Source organism: Bos indicus, chromosome 21 (assembly GCF_029378745.1).
Source record: "Bos indicus isolate NIAB-ARS_2022 breed Sahiwal x Tharparkar chromosome 21, NIAB-ARS_B.indTharparkar_mat_pri_1.0, whole genome shotgun sequence".
Taxonomy (NCBI): domain Eukaryota; kingdom Metazoa; phylum Chordata; class Mammalia; order Artiodactyla; family Bovidae; genus Bos; species Bos indicus.
The window spans coordinates 41,890,908-41,915,179 of record NC_091780.1 but is presented as its reverse complement, the minus strand read 5'-3'; the positions used below and the strand labels follow the sequence as shown (position 1 = coordinate 41,915,179).

The 24,272-nt window shown below is 33.4% G+C and overlaps 1 protein-coding gene across 6 annotated transcripts in view; it reads left to right on the top strand.

The window, feature by feature from the left end:
• HECTD1 (HECT domain E3 ubiquitin protein ligase 1) overlaps positions 1–24,272 on the top strand; it is a 77,316-nt gene that overhangs the window by 22,574 nt on the left and 30,470 nt on the right. For all 6 annotated transcript variants that reach the window (XM_019983529.2, XM_070775981.1, XM_019983531.2 and 3 more), the window contains exons 7-24: positions 431–507; positions 591–689; positions 3,272–3,386; positions 4,278–4,452; positions 7,822–7,960; positions 8,140–8,310; positions 12,963–13,185; positions 13,681–13,944; positions 14,064–14,140; positions 16,747–16,881; positions 17,398–17,544; positions 18,384–18,478; positions 19,662–19,767; positions 21,490–21,624; positions 22,138–22,277; positions 22,558–22,881; positions 23,810–23,976; positions 24,066–24,242. In XM_019983529.2, coding sequence (XP_019839088.2) covers positions 431–507; positions 591–689; positions 3,272–3,386; positions 4,278–4,452; positions 7,822–7,960; positions 8,140–8,310; positions 12,963–13,185; positions 13,681–13,944; positions 14,064–14,140; positions 16,747–16,881; positions 17,398–17,544; positions 18,384–18,478; positions 19,662–19,767; positions 21,490–21,624; positions 22,138–22,277; positions 22,558–22,881; positions 23,810–23,976; positions 24,066–24,242 — 2,766 coding nt within the window. The remainder of the gene's footprint in view (positions 1–430; positions 508–590; positions 690–3,271; positions 3,387–4,277; positions 4,453–7,821; positions 7,961–8,139; positions 8,311–12,962; positions 13,186–13,680; positions 13,945–14,063; positions 14,141–16,746; positions 16,882–17,397; positions 17,545–18,383; positions 18,479–19,661; positions 19,768–21,489; positions 21,625–22,137; positions 22,278–22,557; positions 22,882–23,809; positions 23,977–24,065; positions 24,243–24,272) is intronic.

Genomic DNA, 24,272 nt, shown 5'->3' with positions numbered 1-24,272 from the left:
TTATGAGCCATCAGCACGGGGAAAACAAATAAACAGAGAGATGTTATAATAAAAAGAAAAGATCTTCTGGGTCATCAGACTTTTGTTTTGAGTATAGATGTGGTTTAGCTTCTTTTCCTCAGTTACAGTATGAGGCAACTAATACTCTCTAGTTTTATTGTATATTTAGTTATTTTATTTCTTATGTTTATTTTTAAGCCTTTAGCCTTGTGAATCCCCAGTGATTTAAAAATTTTGGAATACTTTTTCTTAGCAGAATTTGCTGATTATTTATTAGTGTATAGTTGACCTAAATGTTTAAATTTGGCTGTCTATTTAGTGATTGTTAATAACAGTTAATAATAATCTTTAAATGGTTCCCACTTTAGAAAAGTTCATTATTATTTTGTTGCCTTTAAAAAAGATTTATTTTTTTCCTTTAAACTTTCAGCCTTTGAAGTAAATTTTATGGATGATGTAGGTCAAACTCTATTAAACTGGGCTTCTGCATTTGGAACTCAGGAAATGGTAAGCTAATAAATAAAAGTTAATGTTTTAAATCAAAGACAAATGTTAATAAGGCAACTTTATGAGTCTCCATTATTTTACAGGTAGAATTTCTTTGTGAAAGAGGTGCTGATGTTAATAGAGGTCAAAGGTCATCATCATTACATTATGCTGCATGTTTTGGAAGACCTCAAGTAGCAAAGGTAAAATCCAAGTTTTTAAATTATTAATTTAATATTTAATATTTACATTGTTCTAAAATTAGAATAATATAAAAACTTTTATTTGGAGAAGCCATATTTACATACTATCTTCATTGCCTCCGTTTAAATCTTTTCATTGGTTTTTTTAATACAGGTACAAGCAAGAATATATATGCTTTTTTTTAATACAAAATGTAACATATATACTGATCTATACTTTGCTTTTTTCATTTAAAAATACAATTGTTAGTATTTAATTATTGTTTAATGATACACCAGCTTCCCTGGTGACTCAGATGGTAAAGAATCCTCCTGCCGGGCAGGAGACCCAGGTTCTATCCCTGGGTTGGGAAGATCCCTGGAGAAGGGAATGGCTTCCCACTCTAGTATTTTTGCCTGGAGAAGCCTACGGACAAGGAGTCTGGTGGGCTACTGTACATGAGGTCGCAAAGAGTCGGACACAACTGAGTGACTAAGTGCATATGCGATACACATTGAGATCTCTCCCTATTAGTATATAGAGATCTTTGTTACATCTGTATACTTAACCTGTGCAAATGTATTCAACCAGTCAGCTATTGCTGAAAACTTGTTTTTTCCCCCCAGTTTCTTTCTCCTGGTAATGAATAGCTTTATACATGTTTCTGTTACTTCTGTTTATCAATATAGCAGATATTCTGTTTGCAGAAGAATCATAATATCTTTGATTCTTACACTAGCAAAGGACTTTTGTTGTTGTTCAGTTGCTCAGTTTTGTTTGACTCTGCGACCACATGGACTGCAGCACAGCAGGCTTCCCTGTTCTTCACCATCTCCCAGAGTTTGTTCAAGTCTGTTTTTTACATTTGTTCCTTTATTTTTTAGATTCTTTACATAAGTGAGATCATACAGTATTTATTTTTCTCTGTCCACCTTATTTCACTTAGCATAATACCCTCAAGGTCCATGCATGTTATCACAAATGGCAAGATTTAATTCTCTTTTATGACTGAGTAATATTTCATTGTATATGTATATACACCATGGATCTCAGTTCCTGAACCAGGTATCAAACCTGTGCCCCCTGCAATGGAAGTGCAGAGTCTTAACCGTTGGACCACCAGGGAAGTCCCTTCTAGCATTATCATTGTGATTAGGAGAAAAAATACGTGAAAAGCACTTAGTAGAGTAGTTGGCACATTGTATGTAGACACTTAAATGGTAGCTGCTATTATTGTCATGTTTATGTTGTTAAAATTTTTTTGTTAATAACTTAGCCTTCTAGGTGATCTCTTCAAGCTCAACATCTGTTGGCTTGAATTGGTTAATTTTTAGAGGGAATGATATTTCCAAGGGTAGTAAAAAATTTTATTGAGCATTTTTTTTTTTTTAACCCATGCTGGTTTTCAGTTATAGGTATCTGAGAGGGAGAAAGAGCCAAATGAATTGCATCTAATCTTAACCTATTTTGATTATATATTAGCCCATAATGAACTATAGCTGCCATTACTAATAATGATATAATAGGTACTCATTAACCACTTATTCTGTGCCAGCCAGGGTCTTAAGCATTTAACACGTTTTATCATTCTTCTGGAGAAGGAAATGGCAACCCACTCCAGTACTCTTTCCTGGAAAATTCCATGGATGCGGGAGCCTGGTAGGCTACAGTCCATGGGGTTATAAAGAGGTGGACACGACTGAACGACTTCACTTTCTTTCTTTCGATAGTTCCTTTTGGAGAAGGAAGTGTCAACCCACTCCAGTGTTCTTGCCTGTAGAATCCCATGGACAGTGGGGCCTGGTGGGCTTCAGTCTATGGAGTTGCAAAGAGTTGGACACGACTAAGCGACTAACACACACACACATCATTCTTCACAGGTTCTTCTGTTTTTTAATTGATTCCAAGATACTACCTCCCACCATACACATTTTAACATGTTTTAAATAGGAAAGTCTTAGAATTGGTGTTGGCCAGATAGAAGTTACAGCATAGTTATTATTACCTGTCCATGCAACAAAAATTGTGGAATGGATTTTAGTAACTTGGGTGAAAAATCCTGTCTGCTAGGGCACTCTCAGAAACTCTGTGTCACTAAACTCTTCATGGCACAGATGACAGCATTCTCTGTTGTACAGACTGAATGCTAGTACCTCTGTTAAAGAAATTGAGAGGAGAGGCTTGATGGAGAAGATGACAGATTCAGATGTGAACAAACTTAATTTGAGATGTTAATAAATAACCAAGTGAAATTAATCTATACTTTTTTCAAGATATAAATAAACAACTTTAGAGTTGTGTGCAAAGGCAGAGATTTGAATTGATAACCTGCTTAAGTGATTCTGTAAATCTGCATTAAGAAGGATGTGGATGCAGTTGAAGGTTGCAGAACTGTACATTGAAGAAATAAGGTGTTGCAAGATATAAATAAACAACTTTAGAGTTGTGAGCAAAGGCAGAGGTTTGAATTGATAACCTGCTTAAGTGATTCTGTAAATCTGCATTATGAAGGATGTGGATGCAGTTGAAGGTTGCAGAACTGTACATTGAAGAAATAAGGTGTTGATCACTAACATCCATATTAAATGCTTTTCTTTTCTAGACTCTGTTACGGCATGGTGCAAATCCAGATCTGAGAGATGAAGATGGGAAAACTCCATTAGATAAAGCTCGGGAGAGGGGCCATAGTGAAGTAGTAGCTATTCTTCAGTCTCCAGGTGAGTAGTAGTATCTTTCCTTTTATGCCATCTGCTATTACTTTTCAGCTTCACTTCCATAAAAGTAGCTTTTTGTAGACAAATGTACTACCTAATATAAGGAAATAATTTCCTTGAAGTCAAGTGATTTTATACGCACACTCTTATATTTGATAAACCTGTAACAGTGTACTGTTCTATGTTCTTTGAGACTGTGGCTGCATGATTCCAAAAAGACCAAATCACAAGTTTAAGGGTGTGGGAATGTCATAAAGAATAGTTGGTTATTGTGTAGACAAAATACTTTGACCAAATTTTTAAGTTTTCACAAAGTAGATGAATGCAGAGTCTCTGAAATATTTTTGGAATTTTTCATGGGGTCACAAAGAGTCGAACACGGCTGAGTGACTGAACTGAACTGAGAGTATCCAAAATTATCTCCTTAAGTTGTGATTCAACTCATTGGAGGTACTAATGTTCTTTAGTATTTTTATGAACATCTTTGATAGATGCTATGCTAAGCTATGCTAAGTCACTTCAGTCGTGTCCGACTGTGTGCGACCCCATAGATGGCAGCCCACCAGGCTCCCCCGTCCCTGGGATTCTCCAGGCAAGAACACTGGAGTGGGTTGCCATTTGCTTCTCCAATGCATGAAAGTGAAAGTGAAGTCGCTCAGTCGTGTCTGACTCTTCGCGACCCCATGGACTGCAGCCTACCGGGCTCCTCCGTCCATGGGATTTTCCAGGCAAGAATACTGGAGTGGGGTGCCATTGCCTTCTCCACTTTGATAGATACAGTATGCTAATTTGATTGTTGTTAATTAGGATAGCTATCATTGAGTACATTTTAATATGTTTTTCCCTGAAAAATTTTCCAAAAAATGTATTTTATTGAACAATATTTGTCTATAGGTGATTGGATGTGTCCAGTTAATAAAGGGGATGATAAGAAAAAGAAAGATACAAATAAAGATGAAGAAGAATGTAATGAGCCGAAAGGAGATCCAGAAATGGCACCTATATACTTGAAAAGGTTACTGCCAGTGTTTGCACAAACATTTCAACAGACTATGCTGCCTTCAATAAGGTAGTTATTCATACTATTTATATTTACTATTTATGTAGCTTTATCTATCTCCCTTTTCCAGAAGAATGTGATATTATTTTAATATTGAAAAGGTATGGTAAGAATAAAAATTAGATTGGAGAATTAAATCTTTCCTTCTGATGATCTGACTTAAGAGAAGTAGTTTAGAAAGTCAAGAAAACTAACCTAACACAGTTTTTGTAACTCTCTGAATATCAACTCTAGAGAAAAATTTTAAGTACAGCTAACATTTATTGAGCTTTAGGAGGCCTTTTTGATAGAGTCAGTGTAAGCCGGCCACTAGAGGAGTTACCCAGAGAATTAGGACTTGGCCCTCTTTACCCTTGCAAGCTAATAAGGAAGACATGAGTGATAATATAGAGTGGTAAGTGGTAGATTAAACATATATTCCCTGGGAAATAAACGATTTAATAACTAATTGGCTGGGCAAATTGGAGATTTTATGCAGAAATGAGATTTCAGTTGGGGTTTAAAGGATACTTGGAAGTTTTCTAGGGAGATAGATTTAGAAGGGTCAGTGAACAAGAATATGTACAAAGGCATGAAGTTATGGGTCATTTCATCCTGACATGGGTCCTGGTGGCTCTCCCTCTATGGTGTTTTTAAAGTCTGCCATGTTTGTCCATCTGTTGCTAATACTCTGGTCCAAAGTACCATCGTCTGTAGTTTGGCTGCTATACTTGCCTTTTACCTAGTCTTTCTCCTCTTTTTCTGTCTTGTCCTTCTACAGTCTGTTCCTACATATTAGACTGAATTCATTTTTAAATCATGTCACATCACCTGATTTAAACCCTCCAGTAGCTTCTTCTTCTTTTAGTCACTAAGCCATGTCTGACTCTTCTGCAACCCCACGGACTGTAGCCTGCCAGGCTCCTCTGTCCATGGGATTCTCCAGGCAAAAATACTGGAGTGGGTTGACATTTCCTTCTCCAGGGATCTTCCCGACCTGGGGATTGAACTTGCATCTCCTGCTTGGCAGGCGGATTTTTTTCTGCTGAGCCACTTGGGAAGCCAAGTAGTTTTTAATTGGCCTTAAATAAAACCTAACTCCTTAACACTCAGGCTGTGAAGGTGTCTTGTTTAAGTCCCAGTCAGCTCTCTGACTGCATTTAGTACTATCTAACCCCTAGTCTACTGCACTTAAACTATGCTAACCTTCTTTCTGTTTTTGAAACTTCCTATGTCCATTCTTACCTTGAGGCTTTTGCACTTAGCTCACTTTGGTGGAGCCTTATCAGTCTCCGGAGCCTTTGAATGGCGGGCTGCTTCATTCAGGCCTCAGTTCAAATGCTTATGTCCAGTGACAGATATCCACCCCATTTAAATTTACCCCTAAGGCATTTTTCATGTCAATCATAATGTTTTACCGTCTTCATAGAGTTTATACTGTCTGAAATCTTGGTCTTTGAGCTTTTTGTTTTATTCTCTGTCTCCACTCTAAAGCTGTGTTTAGGTTAAATGAGGCCATATTTGTCTTTCTCTGGCTTATTCACTTAGCACAGTGCCCTTGAGGTCCATCCATGTTGTCACTTAATAGATTTTTAAAAAATCCGTTTGCCAAGTATGGATTCCATACTGATGCACATTCAGTATGTATGAAAATGTTTAGACTCCTGGATCAAAGAATCCCTCTACTGAAGAAATAAAACTGTATAAAAATAATATACAGTATATGAAATAATAGTATTAAATATATTAATAATATAAAAATAATACTATTTATTGTATTGATTGAAAAGTCTGTAAGCTAAATGCTCACAATTTATATAATACTGTTAAATAGGACAATTTTATTTTATGTATATTATGCATGGTGAATTGGTTAAGAGATTAGTTTGAGTTGAGGCTCTTAATTTATTAGCTCTCTAACCTTAGTAGACTTAGCTTTCTTTGTGTCCTTTTTTTTTTCCTCTGTAAAACTGAGCTGATAAAACTACTTCATAGGGTTTGTTGGGTGGATTAAATGACATGTAAAGTTTTTAAAATACATACAAGTGTTCTGGCTCATAATGTTTCAGCATGATAGTGATAGTAGCCAGATAGGTAGACAACGTGTGAATGTTCTTATGTTATTTTAATTGAGATAAATCAGAACATAAAACTATTATTATACATAAATACTGATTTTACAACCATATATACATAGGTATTAACAAACACTAGAAGGACCTGATCCAGTTAGGCCAGTTTGTCCTCCTTTTGCCTACTGTATTCTGTTATGTACTTGAATTTGTAATAAAGGATATTTTAAATTTAAGGAATGCATAGTTTTATGAAATTCACCTAGGGAGAGTTGTGAAATACATGAAGGCCACATTCTGAGGGAATACATCTGCGTCACACGCCTCTCTTAGATCTCGGTCGTGATTTTTGCCTCTCCACCTTTCCTGTGGAGAAGTCACTTCAAGGGCAATGATATCTACAGCTTGGTGCTCAGACTATTGGTAGATGCTCAGAAAACGTGTGTTAAATGAATTACTAACTTTTATGTAATAGACCAGTGTATTATCATTTTAATGTCTGTGGTTATGTGTTTCTTCTATTTTAAAAGAACAATTTGCTTATTATAAAGTTGAGGTTAGTTTATGTGACTTTATTGAGTATCTCCTATGCTCTGAGCAAAGCAGTAGATAAATAGAAGGGAAAGGAGTCATGCAAGGTGTTAACAATGGGAATATTTGAGGGCATGGGGTTACTAGGATCTTATTTAGAGAATATAGTTATAATGAACATTCTTAAGTTTGACAAAGGACGAAAATGCTTAATTAAAAATTTGATTTCAATATAAACCATCAGGTGTTTTAAGAGTTTTGTATTTGGAGTTATAGACACCATTCATCAGTAATTGTGCAATTTTTGATTTTCTAAAATTATCATGGAATGTTAGCAGTAATGCTGCTTAAATATGACATAGCACATGTAAGTAAATTACAAAAATAATTTGTTTTAATGAGCTCAATTAATAATAAAAAACGAAATTACCTAAAAAATGAATGTGTACCTAGTTTTAGTATTGTCTTTGGTTTTGTATTAAAAAAATTTTTTTTTTTTTGGAGTATAGTTGATTTACAACGTTGTGTTAGTTTCTGCTGTACAGCAAAGTGAGGCAGTTATATAAACATATATCCACTTTTTAAAAATATTATCTTGCCATATAGGTCATTACATAGTACTGAATGCAGTTCCGTGTGCTATTCAGTAGGTTCTTACTAATAGTATTCTTATATTAAGTATATTTTCAGCAGACTGTTTAAAACTTAAATTGGATATTTTAATTTTCATTAATTTTTTTTTTTAAATTTTAGCTTATTATGGCTACCTAAAAGTCCTTTTTTTTTTCTTTTCAAGGAAAGCAAGTCTTGCTCTGATTCGAAAAATGATTCATTTTTGCTCTGAAGCACTCTTAAAAGAAGTTTGTGATTCTGATGTTGGTCACAATTTGCCTACAGTACTAGTGGAAATCACTGCAACTGTTCTTGATCAAGAGGTAAGTTTATTGTCTTTTTTGAAACTTCTGTAGTTTTAATTTCATTAAATAGTAGTAAAATTAGTTGCATTCTAATTTAATTAAATCATTTTGTCTGTGCAAATGAGTGCATTTGCCTATTCCATGCAGCTAAACTTATTTTTACCATTTTCTTTTAATTTCCTTCTTTTTCTCCCCAGGATGATGATGATGGCCACTTGCTGGCTTTGCAAATCATAAGGGATTTAGTAGATAAAGGTGGCGATATATTTTTGGATCAGCTAGCCAGACTTGGTGTTATTAGCAAAGTGTCCACTTTGGCAGGTCCTTCTTCTGATGATGAGAATGAAGAGGAATCAAAACCAGAAAAAGTGAGTGATGTTGATTGCAATAGTATCTATCAGGAATAGGGTTTCTTTTGAAGAAATGTAGTTCCAATCATGACGGGTTTTGACAATTTGACAAAATAATGGCAATATGGAGTCATACTGTAGTTTTTAAAAATTTGGTCACTTTTCTTTTAAAATGTATCATGAATAAAACTTAAAACTTGCAAAAAAGTTGCATATAAAGAATATCAGGATATTCTCTATCCAAAATCACTAACTACTGACATTTTGCCCCATTTGCTTAATTACTTACAAAGACAATGTATGTGCATGCTCGTTTAAAATATATTATTTGAGGGAATTTTGTGGTGGTCTAATGGTTGGGACTCTGCGCTTTCACTACCTAGTGCTGCATTCAATTCCTGGTTGGGAAACTAAGACCCCACAAGCCGCTCAGCATGGCCAGAAATAAAAATAAATAGAATAAAATATATTATTTAAGAGAAATAGGATACATTGTGTCCCTTTTTATACCTAAATTCTTCACCACAAAACCAGGACATTGTCTTATATAATCCTAGTGAAGTGAAGTGAAGTGAAGTGAAGTGGCTCAGTCGTGTCCGACTCTTTGCAGCCCCATGGACTACAGCCTATCAGGCTCCTCCGTCCATGGGATTTTCCAGGCAAGAGTGGAGTGGAGTGGATTGCCATTTCCTTCTCCAGATATAATCCTAGTATAGTTATCAAAATCAGGAAATTTAATATTTATAAAAAAATATTAATCTAATCCAGAGACTTATTCCACTTTGCTGTTGTCTCTAATAGCAAACCCCGCCTGCGCCTAACAACCTGCGTACCTCTCCTCCTCACACTTACAGAATCCAGTCCAGGAGCACATTACATTTAGTCATCATGTTGTTCCATTTCTGAGCTTTCTGTTTTATAGCCCTGGCATGTTTTTGAGGAGGAGAGATCACTTAATTTGGACAATGATCCTTACATTGTGTTTGTGCCATGTTTCTTCATGATTTGATTCAAGCTGTGTGTTTTTAGCAGAAGGGCTACTGTGGTGATGTTACGGCGATTTACTACTGTTTAAAATGTGCCTTCTAAGAGGCATATGATGTCTGTTTGCTCTCCTGCTGATAGTTAACTTGGATCCGTTTGTCATGTTTGCCTCTGCCAGGTTTCTGTATTGTAAAGATACTTTTTCCTTTTGTAATTAGTAAGTAATTTATGGGGAGATAATTTTGAGACTGTGGAGATACGCTGTTTCTCATTAAACTTTTATCCACTGGTTTCAGTGCCTATTGATAATTCTTGCTTTAGATTGCATGTCAAAAAATACACCTTATCTGTCTCTACCGAGTGCCAGCAAGGGTTAAGTCCTGCCATTTAGTGAATGCTTCCTAAGTATTAGCGACTGAGTAATACTATTTTTGAGAGAATGATAAGAGTATGGATTGTACTTGTAGAATCCTTCCTGGTTAAGGATGAATGTGTATATTTCCTAAATTACTGGACATTTAACATAAACCAAATAAGAAGCGTTATCGGGGTTCATCCCCCTGGAATTCTTTCAAGAGATAGGTTACAGATTCCAACAGTCTTTGTAGAAATTAACAAGCAAATTCTACATTTATATTATAGGAACCTGGAATAGCCAAAGCATCCTTTGAAAGAAAGCTGTAGTAACTAAGAAAGTGTGCTAGTGGTGTAAAAATAGATTAATGACCCACACATATACGATCAATTGTTCAAACAAGTGCTAAGGTCATTCAGTCAGTAAAGGGCGATTGAAAAATTATGCTTGAACAAGTGGATAATATGCAGAAATAAGAAATCTCGCCCCTTTTAACAGAGAATAAATCATGAACTAACATTTATGGGCTAAAATTGTAAGGCTTATAGAGGAAAAAAGAAAATCTTAGTGACCTTGAGTCTGCCAGAGGTTTTTTAGATAGGACATTAAAAGATTATATTATAAAAGAACAACCACCAAAAAAATCAGTAAATTGTTTTCATTAAAATTAAACTTTTATTCTTCAAAATGCATTATTTAGAAAATGACAAGACAAGGCAGAAAATTCTTCGGAATTTTATTTGTCTGAAAGTATTTTTTTTTTTTGGCCATGCTGCATGGCTTGTGGGATCTTAGTTCCCCAATCAGGGATCGAACCTGTGCCCCCTGTTGTGGCAGCAGTCCTAACCACTGGACTGCTTTTGCCCCCCTATTTATTTCGGCTGTACTGAATCTTTGTTGCTATGCGCCTGGTCTTTTCTAGTTGGAGTATAGGGGCTTCTTTTCCATACGTGGTCTCATTGTAGTGGCTTCTCTTATTGTAGAGCATGGGCTCTAGGGTGTGTGGGCTCAGCAGTTATGGTGAATGGACTTAGTTGCTCTGTCTTCCCGGACCAGGGTTCAAACCTGTGTCCCCTGCATTGGCAGGTGGATTCTTAACCACTGGACTACCAGAGAAGTCCTGGCCTTGATTTTTAACGGACATTTTCAGTGCCTACAGGGATTCTTGGCCAGCCTTTTTTTAGTACTTGAAGAGATACTCCATTGTCTCTGGATGTGCGAAGTGTTATATACTGTTAAGTTTGCCTTATTTTTTTTATCTTGTTCCTTTGTGTATATTGAATCTTTTCTTCCTCTGGCTATTCTTAAGACTTTATAACTTGTTTTTAGCAATTTGTCTTTCATGTGCTTAGCTGTGTTTCAGAGAAGGCAATGGCAACCCACTCCAGTACTCTTGCCTGGAAAGTCCCATAGACGGAGGAGCCTGGTAGTCTGCAGTCCATGGGGTCGCTAAGAGTCGGACATGACAAGAAGTGTCTTCACTTTCACTTTTCATTTTCATGCATTGGAGAAGGAAATGTCAACCCACTCCAGTGTTCTTGCCTGGAGAATCCCAGGGACGGGGGAGCCTGGTGGGCTGCCATCTATGGGGTCGCATAGAGTTGGACACGACTGAAGCGACTTAGCAGCAGCAGCAGCAGCTGTGTTTAGCTTGTATGTGTGCATGCACATGTGGGGGTCTGCCCCGGCTCAGGATTATTTAATTTTCTCTGCTCTGTGGGCTTACAGTTATCATCAGATTTGGAAAAAGTCTTTACTGTTGGTATGAGGATTTTCCACTATGGCTGTTTGGAATGCAAACGTATGATCACCATGTGTGACTTCTGACTTTTCCAGCTTACTGTTTTCAAATCGTTCTTTGCCCAGCCTTATGTGTAACATCACCTGTATACAGGTGGTCTGATACTCAGTAGAGATGTCCTGGAGATCACTTTGCACATTTCTAGAGGTCTTTTTTGCTTGACTTCCTGATCCTGAACTCATCTACCATGCGTATTCCATTTGCCTTAATCTCTTCAAAGACAGATTTCCTTACACTGTTTGACTCTGTGTTCCCTTTTCTTAAGACCTTAACCAGAAAACTCTCTGAGCCTAGGAGGCTTACCTTAGGCTTACCGTATTTGTTTCTGTTTTCTAGGAGATCATGCAATCCTGTGTTGCTTGTTGTCTGGTATCTGAAAACACTTTTTCATGTATTTTCTCTGGTTTTTAATTTATTTACAATGGATAGTCAAGCCTTAATCTGTATTAATCTATCATGGTCTGGACCACAAGTACTTACATTAGAGAAACTTATAATCCATATTTTACAATCTTATTTTAGTGTTATAAACTACTACTACTTCAGGGAAGAAACATGTGAAGATGCATTACAATTTTTAAAAATATTTATTTATTTGGCTGTGTCAGGTCTTCATTATAGCACACTGGCTCTTTGTTGCATCATGCAGGATCTTTCATTGAGGTGCACGTACTTTAGTTGAGGTGCTCACACTCTGAAGCATGGAGGCTCAGTAGCTGTGGCGTGGGCTTAGTTGCTCCATGGCATGTGGGATCCTAGTTCCCCAATTAGGGAACTAGTATGGAACCAAATTCCCTGCATTGGAAGGCAGATTCTTAACCACTGGACCATCAGGGAGATCCCTTCAAGTTTTTTTAAGTATAATAAGTCTATAAAAGTTTAAAAATACTTTACCTATACATGCATGCATGCACACACTTGCCAAGATCATATGTTGATGATGAATATTCTTAATATTGTTATCAACAAAATCAAAACTTGTAGGATGCCAGGCTAGTCAAACAGTGTTTACAAATTATTTGTTTTAAACATGTTATAACTAACATTTTTATCATTATAGGAATGATCCAGTACATTTGATTCACTTGGCTAAGGGTGGGGCCTTACAGTTTACTGATAAAACACATCTCTGGTGGTTCTTTTACACTGCTAGGTTTGGATACCATTGATTTAGTGTAAATATCCATTTTTTTACAAATAATCTCTTAGGCCCAGGGAAACAGTGAGTTTATCAAGTCATAGATAGTTAGACAATTGTGTTAAGAACTAATCCATTTGTTTTCTTTACCTATATACCTGGAAATGTCATAACTTAGGTCACGTGAATTTCTTAACCATTTTTAAGACGGACTTGTAAGATTATAGATAATTAGTTGAATCATGATAAATGTTAAACTACAGGCAGATGAATATTATATTCAGGATGTTTTAATTCTAAATTTGATTCATGGTCATGTTTTTATAAATACTTACAAATATTTGAAATATAAATTATTTTCTACATTTCATTGAATAATTTTACACATTCAGGAAGATGAACCACAGGAAGATGCTAAAGAATTGCAGCAAGGTAAACCATATCATTGGAGAGATTGGTCCATCATTAGGGGAAGGGACTGCTTGTATATATGGAGTGATGCAGCAGCCTTGGAATTGTCTAATGGCAGTAATGGATGGTTTAGATTTATCTTGGATGGAAAACTAGCCACCATGTATTCAAGTGGTAGTCCCGAAGGTGGATCGGATAGTTCAGGTAATACTTTGTTTCTACAAAATCCTTTTACTAGTTTCTATAATTTTGATAATTTGTTTTTCTGCTCATTTCTGCCACCATTGTCAAAGCAGTAGCATATCCTTGATGATCATATGGCCCTTTCTTTAATATCACCAGAGAAAGTGAGTGTACCATGAAAGCATTTCATGTCTTTCTATAGTATGAGACAAGGATTACTCTCACCATGCTTTTAGGTAAAGGTGCCTCTTATCATGCAGTAATGAATTGCACATGTTTGATGCTGTCTCTAATTGTATATTTTCCCAAAAGCCTTCTACTTCAAAAAATTTTGGCCAGAGGATTGTTTTTATGCCTGAACCTAAATAATAGCAAATTAGTAAGAGTATATCAAAGAACAAAACTTTAGTGAATTTTTTTTTTTAATAAAACTGATATTCCAGTAGGTGGTTTCATTTTTTTTAATGGTATATTTGAAAGGAATGAAGTTTTAAAACAAACATTTTGTCTTTATAGAAAGTAGAAGTGAATTCTTAGAGAAGTTACAAAGAGCACGAGGCCAAGTAAAGCCATCTACTTCAAGTCAACCTATACTCTCAGCACCAGGACCCACTAAACTCACCGTAGGGAATTGGTCACTAACATGTTTGAAAGAAGGAGAAATTGCTATTCATAACTCAGATGGCCAGCAAGCAACAGTATTGAAAGAAGATTTACCTGGATTTGTGTTTGAATCTAATAGAGGAACCAGGCATTCATTTACTGCAGAAACTTCTCTGGGTAAGTATGTAGGTATGTCAGTTCAGCAGAATAAGAATGAATGAATATGTTAAATTGCACATAAATTGTTAAATTTCACAAAATACATTCTGTGAAATGTCTTTTTTTTTCTTTTTAAGGTTCAGAATTTGTGACTGGCTGGACTGGCAAAAGAGGAAGAAAACTAAAATCTAAATTAGAAAAAACTAAGCAAAAGGTAAATTTGTAGAATTTGATTATTTTGTCTTTTACACTGACATAGGGTTTTAGAGGTAGATTATTGGCAGTTCAGAACCTGAGGCATGTAACATAGGCTACCCTAGTCTAATGTATTTTTAGTTTTCCTTTTTCAGTGCTCATTATCTCACTTTTCATAATATGTATACATTTAGTTATTTTCTGTATATACACTAAACACCAATATTAAAATAGAAATAAAATTGATGAGATAAAGAATAAAATCTAAATTATTTTAAAATCATCTTAAGTTTTTAATGTCACCAAAGCTTTAAACTTATGCTTTAATTAATGATAGTTGTATTTTTAGTGATACAGGGGGATTGAATATGCATTATTATATTTCGTAATCCTGATTAAATACTTTGTGATGAAGCAGTTTGAATTCCTGGATCTAGACCCAGATAATTTGATACTTAGTTTAATGGCCATCTTAGATGAAGTCACCTCTCAAAAAGATACAGAAGCAAATGTTATTGACTCATATTACTAATTTTTAAATTCTGTCCATTTAGTATGCATTTTTTAATAAATCCATTATGTTTCCATCTGACATATCAATTGTTATTGAATTTTTTTATTTTTAAAAAAGAAAGTAAAATCTCATAGTTAGATTCATTATCTTCTGATGACACATTTTTATTTTACATATAATAATGATATAATTTTTTCATACAGTATGTAAAGAATGCCTTTGAGTGATTGAGATGGGAGGGTACTTGTGTTTGCATGGCTTTGGCCATAGAAATAGTAGTAAGGGATTTTACTAGAAGCACTATATATGATTTATGAAGACATTAATTATTACATATAATAATTTCCAGTTGTAAATGTAGACTGTGAAGCTACAGATTCCTTCCAATTCAGGATACCTTAAGGGCATTTGAGGAAGAAATATCTCAATTGAAGGTAGCCATTGTATGGTAAAAGGAATTTGGACTAAATACAATTTACTTTTTTCATGGTAGTTCTATAAAGTTTCCGTGAATTGCTTCTTGGAGAAATAACAGGTGTAGGTTCCTGTGAGGCTGTGGTCACATTTTTTAAGCTTTTGCTGCGCTGCATACACATGCCCACAAATAACTGAGAAAAGTGCTACAAGTATTGATTTGTGGATTGCAAATAAATTTGAGTGACTAGTTGATTTCACAGGTATGAAATTCTCAAATGATGAAGCTCAACTCTTAAATTCTTTATAAACTACCACTCAGCTATCTCAGGAGTTTTTTGGAATAAAATGTGAAAGTGTTAGTTGCTCAGTTGTATCTGACTCTTTGCGACTTATGGACTGTATCTGTCCATGGAATTTTCCAAGCAAGAATATTGGAGTGCGTTGCCATTCCCGTCTCCACGGGATCTTCTCAACCCAGGGATTGAACCTGGGTCTCCTGCATTGCAGGCAGATTCTTTACTGTCTGAGCCACCAGGAAATTGTATTAACCACCCAAATCTAGATTAACTCACAGGGAAATGAGCTTTATAATACAAAAGAAAAGTAGATCAAAGAGAGCATAGTCTCAGTCCTCTAATTTAATTTTCTTAAAAAAAAATACAATTATTCATTCAATTTCTTGAAATCAGTAGGAACTCAGTGATCATGTGGTTATTCTTGTGTGTGTGAAAGCTGTATCTATCAAAATATACTAACTTTAGGTAAATAATTTTATTATAAAGTAGTAGATAAAATATAAAAAATAATTTTGTATACACACAGTTTTAACCTGTTTTTATTTCTTAATACTGTTTATAAAGGAATAGTTTCTTCACTGTTGCCTGATATTCAGAACTTACTTACCTTTTAATTCTGAGAGGCATACTAAAATAGAATACTAACATATTATTAATTCATGTAGAGAGCAAAATTTTTTCTATTAACATTAGAGCTATGCTAGGTTAGTTTGTGATATAAATGAAATAGTAATAAATCATAAAAACAGTGTTATGTACAAAATTTCATCAGACCCAAGCCTTGGACATGTGTGGGTTCCTTTCTCAAATAATATTACTTTAATTTAAATGAGGGGTAATTAGTGCCCAAACTGACAATAGTCATTCTTGCTCTTGATGTAATATATAAATACATGAGCATCATATTTTGTGTAAATAATATAATGTAAATAGAAGAAAGACATATCAAGTTAAAATATACCCTGGAATGTTAAAAGGTTCAACTTCAGTTGATGGAATTATAGATGGCTTAATTTTCTTTTCTTTTTTCTCTCCTTTTATTTTTGCTTATTTGTATTTTCTAATTGGTTCACTATCAAACAGATTGTTAAAAAAGAGCAGAGGTACCTTTTATAGCTTTAATTTTATTTAAATGAAATAAGCTTCTATTTAGTATATGAACATAAAGTTTGAATAACCAAAAATTAAAATTATATGTTCTTTGAGTTGCCTAAAATCTGCTAGAGTGGTTTTTTAACCATTAAATCTTTTTGATGTACATGGATAGAAGTAGTAACATTTTTTGGATCTTGAAACTAGCCAAACATTTTAACTTTAAAGGTTATATATTTAAAAGGAAGATTTGGTAAAATTATTAATTGTAGTAAAAGTTCACATTTACTATTTTTATTTTGGTAGGTACGAACTATGGCTCGAGATTTATATGACGACCACTTTAAAGCTGTTGAAAGCATGCCTCGTGGAGTAGTGGTAACCCTCAGAAACATAGCAACTCAGTTAGAGTCATCTTGGGAACTTCATACAAATAGACAAGTATGTTATCCTGTAGATTTTATGACACGCAGTCATCTTAATTTTTCTTCTTTATCCTTACTATTCGGATATTGATTAGGGAGTCAGCAAATTATCACCCGTGGGTTAAATTTTGTATGGTTTTATTTCTAAATGGTTGAACACGTACCAAAAATAACAACATATCATGATTTCTGAAAATTATATGAATGTGTAAAATTGTTTTTCCGTAGTAGTTTTATTGCACACAGCCACACTCATTTATTTCCCATTGTCTGTAACTGCTGTAGTGGCTACAATGACAGAATTAAACAGGTGTGACCAAGATACGTGGCCTGTGAAGCCTAAGATATTTATAATCAGCCCTTTACAAAAGAGATTGCCAAGTCTGGTAGAGAAAATTTGCATTAATAATTTGAATTTCTTAATCTTGTTTAATGTCTAATTTCATAGTAATTGATGTTCTGATAAATTAAGTATATTAAGACCTATTGGGTTTTTTCATCATCCTTATTTAAAATTTCTTTTTTCTTTTAGTGTATTGAGAGTGAGAACACTTGGAGAGATTTAATGAAGACAGCTTTAGAAAATCTGATTGTACTTTTGAAGGATGAAAACACAATTTCACCATATGAGATGTGCAGTAGTGGCTTGGTGCAAGCGCTTCTTACTGTTTTAAACAATGTAAGTAGTACAGAATGAAGTGTATAATTAGAAAATTATTTGTAGCTACACTTTTGACAGAACAAGGTTTACTTTATTTTATCAAGGAGTATTAAAAACTGTAGTAAACGTTAACATCTATAATTTTTCCAGCCATTAAGTTTTATCAGTAGTTTGAGCCAGTTGAATTAAACAATTGAGTTTGGATTTTTTTTAGTTGCCTGATTATAATTTATTCAAGATTTGTTTGAAAAAAAGAACGCTTTAACATTATTTACTGCTCTGATTTCCTCATAACTTTTGTAAAATAGAGTTAGTCTGTAGGCCTTTTTAAATACCTAAAATATTTGGATAAGATTAAGTTATGAGCAGTGACAGTTTAGGAAGTTCATGTGAATATTTGACAGGTATCAATATTTACCAGTAGCCTTATGTGTCCCTTCAGTTTAGTCTGTGTTAATATCTCTTTATTGTGATAAAATTTTTTCCTTTATTACAATTATCTTGATATATCATCACTTTATATGACTTAATAATGTCTATGAAATCATTTTTTTGATATACCAGTCATTTTTTCTAATACTAATTAATGTAAATAGTACTGTTAAAATGTAAAATGTTCATAAATAATCTGAAAGTAGCTTGTATACACTTTGAGGAAAGGAATGTAATTGCTATCCATTTTAACATTGAAGATATTAGCTATGATCTACTGGTCATATAATAAAAAATTTTAATTGAAAGAAAATAATGATTTCCCTTAGATTGCATTGATAATTTTGTAATGTATATTAATATTCATATTTGGTATTTTTTTATTAATTTCAATATCAGCCATAAAACTTTTTTTTTTTTTTAAGAGCATGGATTTAGATATGAAACAAGATTGCAGTCAACTGGTAGAAAGAATAAATGTTTTTAAAACAGCCTTTAGTGAAAATGAAGATGATGAAAGGTAAGTCCCCAGATTTCTTCTAATTTCATGTTTGAAGTGTTTGTAAGTTGATAGGTTTCCTTTGAAATGGTCTATTATAGTGTTCATATACAAAATAGGAACTTTTTTATTCAGTACAAGAGTAACTTATAAATATATAAAAAAGGAAAGATTTTTAAAAAGTATTTTTTAATCTAATGGAATAAAAGAAAAATATCCATGTCTTCTGTGAATGCAACTGACCACTTATTTAAATTAGATAATCTTTAAGATACAACTGGACATCTAAACACTGATTATATATTTGATGATATTAAGTAGTAAGTATTCATTCCTTTTAGGTGTGGTGATGATACGATTTTATTTTTTAAAACTTCTTCTGTAGAGGTACATACTCAAGAGTATTTCTGGGTGAAATGCCTTGACATTTTCTTCAAAGTACATGGAAAGGGGAGAAATGATTGGGGATATAGCTAGAAATCAATTGGCCATTAATATGTAACTATTGAGCTGGGTTGTGAGTTGATAAAGGTTCATTTTATGATTTTATTTACTTTTGAATGTGACTGAATTTTTAAAATAATAAATGAAATTCAATTCCATTAATTTTAAATACCATTTTAAATGAGTGTGTATTATATTATATGGACATATAATCGTTTATTGAAACATTAGTCTATTAAACATACTAACTCTTTGCAAATTATTGCTAATACTGAAATATACTTGTCTTGGTGGAAATGTCTTTTTATATAAATTGCTTTAAATAGTTTTAGTGAGTTGATGAATTTTTAAAACTTCTTGATATAACTTGTCATGTTATTTTCCAGAAATATTTTACCAATGTTGCCTTGCTAACAATACTATCATTTTCCAAACTTCATTGCTTTATATATTCTGTTATATGTATCAATATTATATAATAAAATTGTTTAAACTTTAAAAAATAAAATGCACGTTAAATTATGCATTACTTTGAATGCAGTTGTGAAAGTTTCATATGAAAAATGAAATAGTTCAGTAAGTAAAGAAATTGAGTTATGAGTTTATCTTTGTTTACTCAGTTATAGTCTAATGCAAAACTAGACTTCACTTTGCATTAATACAGAAAATAGGGGTCTGTATGAGGTTGGCTATTGCAGATCCTGTATAAACTTTAGTTTGAACTTATGTGGAAGTTCTTAACAATTACTTGTTTTCCTAGCCGACCAGCTGTTGCATTAATCCGAAAGTTAATAGCTGTACTAGAGTCTATTGAACGTCTACCTCTCCATTTGTATGATACACCAGGATCCACTTATAACCTCCAGGTAACCATGAAAATGCAATTGCTGTTATTGCTAAATGCATTTAGAAGCAGTCTTACTTTTCTTAAAAAAAACAAAACAAAACAAATAATGTTATATTTTATTAAAGAAAGATTGTGATTGTCTAAACAAATTGTGATAAATCATTGTTTAATGCTTGCTTAATAGTTAAATTCTTCAACCCTCAGTGCCTTTTGATTGTTCTTTTTAATGACTCTTGAATGTATTGGTATTTCAATGTTTATTGTTAGTAGTAAATCATATTTAATAGATCATAAGTGGAAAATGACACTCTCAGTTGGAAAACAAAAAAGAAAATCCTATTGTTCTAGAGTTAAGTCCCATCTATTTATGAATTAAGTCCCTTCATCTCTGTGTAACTCAGCATGTAAGAAAATGTGAAAATGTTTCAGGCACGTTTTTTTTTTTTCTTGTTTTCTGTATGTCACTGAGTAGAGATGGCCTTCCTTAGCTGTTTCTATTGATTCTTTTGGAAATCTGCCATTATCACATGGTTTCATAAAAAGCCTGTTTTCTTCTTAAATATTATTTGGTTGTCTTTCTTATTAATTCATTAAATTATCCTTATGTTAGCATCTAGTATCCCAATATGAACAAAAAAACAAATATTCTTACTGCTAATATCCCAAAACAGATCTTTACCTTTTCTGTAGGTTACTTTAGTATTTACTTACAGGTTATTTGGGCTTGAGTTTTGCTTTATTTGACCTTTTTTGCATTTCTCTGCATCAAATAGTTTCTTTTAGATACAGCCTTTAATAAGTGACTAAAAAACTATATTTGCACTAACAATGCCTACTCAGTTCAAAAAACTTAGCCTTCCCTCAAGAACCCATTAGTGTTACCAAAGGCACTAGATTTCCAGACTAGAAAGCTTGTTCAGAGAGTTACAGTATTGTTACTATATCTGACATGGTACATATATTAAATAAGTTGTAGAGGTCTACTTTTTGCTTTACTTCAAACAGAACATTATAGAGGAACAAGGGGATTTTTGTCTATTATTTTAAAGGTTTTATCTTTGATAGATGAATGAGATAGAAATAGTCTCAAAGACTGGAGATTTCCCAGCTTATACAATCATAGGACCATCAGCATCTTTTATTGTATGTATATCATTTCAGGAAACTGTGCAAGATACAAAGACAGGAAAACTAGGGATGTGCCCTCTGTTAATCTTGTAGTCTAAAATGCTCCCCAAATGTACATATAAATGTTTAATTCTGTAGCTATAGAAATTAGTTAAAATTTATGCAGAAATGAAGCACATACTTGTTTTATTTACTGAAACATTGGATTGGAAGCTATTAAAATGTCATTTTTTCAGTTTATTAGCCACAGATTATTTAATATATTCTCACTTTAATAGCATAAGTTAATTAGCTGCTTTTTATAACTTACTTGGAAAATTGCAAGTTATCAGTTAAGGCTGTGATATTTCTGTTAATCTGTTAAGTGATTTATAATAATTTTATTTAAACCATGTATGTTTGAAGTTGTTTAGAGATAAGTAGTTTGTTTCTTGAAAATATTACTTATTCAGTGAACCTCTTTAAAACATATAGTAGGAAACAGATACTGTTAACTCCCTTTGTGGCTATACTTTATTAATCTCAATTGCTGTGTTATGTAACATTTCTCATTTTCAAAATGTTAAGATAAAAGCACAGTGTTCCCTGAAGCATTTTAATCATTTCTGTGTAGATACTTACAAGAAGGTTAAGATTCCGGTTGGAACGCGCACCCGGTGAAACTGCATTAATAGACAGGACTGGCAGAATGTTGAAGATGGAACCCTTAGCTACAGTGGAATCTCTGGAACAGTATCTCTTAAAAATGGTGAGTTTCTAGCAAGCACATGGTGTGAAATAAGCTTTTTTTGCTGTGGTTTAGCCCTTTAGAAAAGTGATTTGGGAATTCCATTTTAGAAAATAATGTTTAGACTATAAATGATTTCTTCATAAAGATGTCTATTATAGTTATTTGTTCTACTAAAACAATGAGCAAAAACTTAATGCTAATAAGTAAAGGAATATAAATTTGGTAATTATTTCAATTAGTTTGACTATTATTTGGCTATCATAATATACAGACTGATAAGAGAAAAATGTTTTTGTACAGTTATTGAGACTTTGTTTTACTCTGTCTGTTGAAATAATAGACTAAAGAAACACTCTCTGGTATTAATAGTGGGGTGCTGTGGTTAGGGAATTTTCTAGTTATTTTTCTTTTTCAAGTATTTTTTAATGAATATTGATTATTTTGAAAAATCACATTAAAGGGTTAGTTACAAAGTGGGCAGTGAACTTCAAATATCATCATTAAGGTGTCTTCCATATTTTCTTTGGTTAGGTAGCAAAGCAGTGGTACGATTTTGACCGATCTTCATTTGTTTTTGTTCGAAAATTAAGAGAAGGCCAAAATTTTATATTTCGACACCAGCATGATTTTGATGAAAATGGAATCATTTACTGGATTGGAACAAATGCCAAGTAAGTCACTCTGTTTAATGTAGATTGAAAATATTATCCTGGAAAAGAAATTTAGGTAGTAGAAACCACCCTGAATATTCTGTCGTTCTAGGAATTTCATCTTTTAGGTTAAATTTAAGACCGTCCAAATTTTTCTTTTATGAAGAAAAGTTGCTTAAATTATTAAATATAGAATTTTTCTTAATATAATTTTATGTGGAAAAGTAGTCTGAACAAATGCAGTTATAAAAAGTGTTAACTGTTAACACTGTTTAAGAGTATTTTCTTTGTTTTTATGTAGAACTGCATATGAATGGGTTAATCCAGCTGCTTATGGACTTGTAGTAGTAACATCATCAGAAGGACGAAATCTACCTTATGGCCGCTTAGAAGACATACTGAGTCGTGACAATTCAGCTTTAAATTGTCATAGCAATGATGATAAGAATGCCTGGTTTGCCATAGATCTGGGTCTTTGGGTGATACCATCAGCATATACACTTCGTCATGCTCGTGGTTATGGAAGGTCTGCACTGAGAAATTGGGTTTTCCAGGTATCCAAAGATGGACAGAACTGGACTTCTTTGTATACCCATGTTGATGACTGCAGTCTCAATGAACCAGGGTTAGTTGAGGAGTCTTTGTAAATTGGAAAATTCAGTAAAGAGCTTTGTTTATTTTCATAACTGTATCCTTTTAGAGCTCTCTATTTTATGAGATCCTGAAACAAGATTTTCTTGCTAAAAATACCACTTGATACTATAATTTAGGTGTTAAAACTTTGAAAAATGACTTTATGAAAGCCATCAAATTCTTTAAACTTTAGTAGAAGCTGAACTTATTTAAAAAGAAGTTGATACATAGCTGTATATATGTGTATATAGCACACTGATAAAAGCAAAAAAAAGAAGAATTAACTTTTTAACTGAACTATCCATTTATTCACACAATGTATGTGAATGTTTGACAAATTAACAGTGACTATTGATCTTATTTTATGTGTTTTCCTAAATTTTATATATTGATCATATGTATGTTTTTTTTACAGGCAGAAAGTCAGCATTATGTTTCTAAAAAATTTAGTTCTAATACTGTTTAATTGTATATTGTGGCACATTTTGAGGAGTAGGTAGAGTGTAGATTAAATTATTTTGTGTATTTGATGTATGGAGGGAGCTTCTTAACATTATTAATAGGTAATATTTTCAAGCTTTAAAGTTGCTGTTTTAATATCTCATTTAAAATTTTGCAAAATTTAAATATCTTTTTTATCATAAAGACATTTGTTACTCATAAAATTTCTTATTTCTTTGGATTTTATTAATTATAAATCTTTTAGAGTTATGAGTCAAATTAATCATATACATTTAACATTTCATTTTTCATTTTCTTAACTGCTATTTTTCTTCTTTGATTTCTTGAATTTTGTGTAACAAACTGTTGGCTGAACATGAAAGTTACTTTATTTTTCACATAATTTTCTATTATGTAAAAAAGATCTTTGCTACCTTAAGCATATTTTTCGTATGTAATATTTTCCCTAAAATTCACAGGTCAACAGCCACCTGGCCTCTTGATCCACCAAAGGATGAGAAACAAGGGTGGCGACATGTGAGAATTAAACAGATGGGAAAGAATGCAAGTGGACAGACCCACTATCTCTCACTATCTGGATTTGAACTTTATGGCACTGTAAATGGAGTATGTGAAGATCAGCTAGGTAAAGAGAGAACAGTAGGTTTTTCTAACTTATTAAAACAATTATAGAAGGTGACTTTGACTGTATTTCTCTTAATTTCTACGTTACAGGAAAAGCAGCTAAGGAAGCAGAAGCTAATCTTAGACGACAGAGACGTCTAGTTCGCTCCCAGGTACTGAAGTACATGGTTCCAGGGGCTCGTGTGATCAGAGGCCTTGATTGGAAATGGCGTGATCAGGATGGCAGCCCACAGGGAGAAGGCACGGTCACAGGAGAACTGCATAATGGTGAGTAGGTGCTTAGCGTTTGTAATGTAG